This window comes from Scylla paramamosain, chromosome 4 (genome assembly GCF_035594125.1).
Source record: "Scylla paramamosain isolate STU-SP2022 chromosome 4, ASM3559412v1, whole genome shotgun sequence".
In the NCBI taxonomy this organism is placed as follows: Eukaryota; Metazoa; Arthropoda; class Malacostraca; order Decapoda; family Portunidae; genus Scylla; species Scylla paramamosain.
Window position 1 is genome coordinate 15,623,356 of NC_087154.1, and position 3,162 is coordinate 15,626,517.

Consider the following 3,162-nt stretch of genomic DNA (forward strand, 5'->3'; position numbering starts at 1 on the left):
AACAACTGTTGGCGAGCTCCAAGGTGTTGGTGCATTATGACAGCAGCAAGCCCCTCCTGCTCACCTGTGACGCGTCACCATACGGATTGGGAGCAGTCCTTGCACACCGTTTGGAGTCTGGAGAGGAGAAACCGATTGCTTTCGCATTCGATCCCTGAGCATAGCTGAACGCAAGTATGCTCAGGTAGAGAAAGAAGGTTTGGCAATAATATTTGGTGTTAAGAAATTTCATAATTACTTGTATGGCCGCCATTTTGAGATCATTTCAGACCATCAGCCACTTAAAAGTCTGTTTAATGAAACTCGCCCAGTGCCTGTGATGGCATCAAGTCGTATCCAACGCTGGGCGCTAACACTATCGGCGTATGAATACACTATCACCCACAAACCAGGGAAAAATATAGTACATGCTGATGGGTTGAGTCGCCTTCCTCTCCCTGAATTCCCCAAGGTGACTCCAGTCCCCGGTGATGTGGTATGCGTGTTGGAGAGACTAGACCAGACACCCGTCACGTCGAGAGAGTTAAGGCAATGGACGGATAAGGACTCAACACTCTCGAAGGTAAGAGATCACATTCTGTACGGTTGGCCTGGACATATAGCAGAGGAAACACTTCAGCCTTTTTTTAGAAGGAGGCACGAATTAAGTGTCCAAGATGGAATAATTTTGTGGGGATCAAGAGTGGTGGTGCCTCAGATAGCTAGAAAAAATGTGTTGGCTGAGCTACATGCAACGCATCCAGGAGTCTCGCGCATGAAAGGTATTGCGCGTAGTCATGTGTGGTGGCCCAATATAGATAAAGATGTTGAGTCAACAGTACAACTATGTTCACAGTGCCAACAAGTGAGAAATCTTCCCCCAGACGCTCCTTTGCAGCCATGGGAGTGGCCACTAAAACCCTGGTCCAGGTTACATTTGGATTACGCTGGGCCGTTTATGGGTAAGATGTTCCTCGTCATCATAGATGCCCATTCCAAATGGATGGATGTTCACGCTACACAGTCAGCCACTTCATCTATAACTATTGAAAAGTTGCAAGTTACATTCGGGTCACAAGGACTACCTGACACGGTGGTAACAGATAATGGTACCAATTTTTGTAGCGAAGAGTTTGAAGCTTTCTTAAAACAAAATGGTATCATTCACATAAAGACATCTCCCTACCATCCAGCATCCAATGGGTTGGCGGAAAAGGCAGTTCAAATTTTTAAAAATTCTCTTAAAAGATTAACAGGAGGCTCATTGGAATCCAGAATTAGCAAGTTTCTGTTACGGTATCGAGTAACACCTCAGACTACCACAGGAGTTTCCTGCTGAGCTTTTAGTGGGAAGAAAATTAAAAACTTGTTTAGACTTACTGCATCCAGATGTCCAGGATAGAGTTATGAAGAAGCAAGAAATGCAAAAGTACTACCATGATCAGAAAGCGCGGCATAGGGAATTTAAAGTGGGAGAATTAGTTTATGTAGTAAACTTTTCTCCAGGGAAAAAATGGCTATCAGGCGTAATTGTCCAAAAATCCGGTCCTGTTTCTTTCAAGGTGCAGTTGCTAGATGGGAGGACTGTACGACGTCATCTCGACTATGTGAGGAGAAGAGTAAGCATAGAGGGCGAGACGGTTAACGCAGATGATGCCATACCACCTCCCATGGACCTCACAAATGGAGCAGGAATTCAGAAACATGGTTCGGCACCGGCAGGCAGCGTGTCGCCCCTAAAGGCAGGAGTTTCGAAGCAGTCCGGAGCACACAACAGCAACGCGCCGGATCAAATTCAAGAACGAGAGTTAACCTCAAGTCAAGAGTTCGGAACCTGGATTGCCGCCACAACAGCAGCCGTTGGAGAGGGAAACACTGCGCCGTTCTGAGAGACTGCGCCAGAAGCCAGATCGTTTGCAGATAGCTTGGAAATAAAATGTTAGGTCTCTTGCTTCACTTGTGTTAACTATTTTAATTGTTGGAGTTTTGTATTACTTTTGCTAGTTTTAGAACTTACTGCAAGGTATCCCTCACGTGGTGGTGTACTTGGATGATGTATTAGTGACAGGGAAGACGGAAAGGGAACATCTGAGTAACCTGACAGAAGTTTTGAGGCGTATGGATGACGCGGGGGTGAAACTGAAGTTAAAGAAGTGTGTGTTTCAGGCACCAGAAGTAACATATTTAGGACATAAAATTAATGCGGAAGGGCTGCACCCGTCCGAGGACAAGGTTCAAGCTGTTATAAAGGCACCCACACCAAGCAACATCACTGAACTAAAGGCGTATTTGGGGCTTGTTAATTATTATGGCAGATACATTCCTAATCTCTCCACAGTATTTGCTCCCTTGTACAGATTACTGCAACGGGACGTGGAATGGCAATGGGGACCAGAACAGCAGCGTGCCCTTGCCACATCGAAACAACTGTTGGCGAGCTCCAAGGTGTTGGTGCATTATGACAGCAGCAAGCCCCTCCTGAATCTTGTTCACTTGACTGCTGCGGTACTCCCCAGCCTGTTGTAGGTCTTCAGTGTCTTTTGCCGCAGCCTCCATAGCCAGAGCAGTTGCCTCTGCCTTCTTGAAGTCCAAATTCCCATCTGCCAACAACCTTGCTTGTATTTTTCGGTCGTCAATTCCACACACCAGACGATCTCGTAACATGTCAGGTAGTTGGTTTCCGTACGCACAGTGCTCCGCTAATTTCCGAAGGTCAGTAATGTAAGAAGACACAGATTCAGTTGGTTGCTTGAATCGTGAGTTGAATTTGAAGCGCTTCATGATTACTGACGGTTTCGGGCACATGTGATTCTCCAACAGCACTTTGAGGTCACTGTACGACTTGTCGGCTGGCTTCTCTGGTAGGCAGAGTGACCTTATCACTTCGTAGGTTCTTGCTCCACAAACAGCCAATAAAGTAGATTTCTTTTTTTCTCTTCAATAATGTCGTTGGCTTCAAAAAATGCTCCAGCCGCTCCACATATTGAGTCCACACCTCGGCATCCTGGTTAAATTCTTCTACTTTGCCAATAAATCCCATCCTCGTCGCCAATGTAATAACTGCAGGATTGAGACGTAGTAAGAGATGGACTCCAGGGGTAACAATGTATTAAGGAGCGGCTACCCGCTTGCCGGCTGGAGCTGAACTGGCTCCATACAGAGAGAAGCTTCCGAAATCAACTA

At 46.2% G+C, this 3,162-nt stretch overlaps 1 protein-coding gene across 2 annotated transcripts; it reads left to right on the forward strand.

The window, feature by feature from the left end:
- On the forward strand, window positions 1-1,975 carry LOC135099779 (uncharacterized). 2 transcript variants are annotated; one of them, XR_010268372.1, is made up of 2 exons: window positions 1-941; window positions 1,542-1,674. XR_010268372.1 is itself a non-coding variant. In XM_064002299.1 (2 exons), the coding sequence occupies exons 1-2, from the start codon at window positions 320-322 to the stop codon at window positions 1,866-1,868; spliced, it is 570 nt and encodes a 189-aa protein (XP_063858369.1). In that variant the 5' UTR covers window positions 1-319; the 3' UTR covers window positions 1,869-1,975. The 2 variants fall into 2 exon arrangements, 1 of the variants encoding a protein (XP_063858369.1); XM_064002299.1 differs by having other exon boundaries at window positions 1-562; window positions 1,542-1,975.
- Window positions 1,976-3,162: the final 1,187 nt, after the last annotated feature.

What these genes read in the sequence shown, in the direction of transcription:
- LOC135099779 (XM_064002299.1), top strand. Translation starts at nt 320, where the DNA reads ATGGCATCAAGTCGTATCCAACGCTGGGCGCTAACACTATCGGCGTAT. An exon ending in AGGACTCAACACTCTCGAAG is followed by an intron (nt 563 to 1,541) that starts GTAAGAGATCAC and finishes GTTTCTTTCAAG; the next exon opens with GTGCAGTTGCTAGATGGGAG.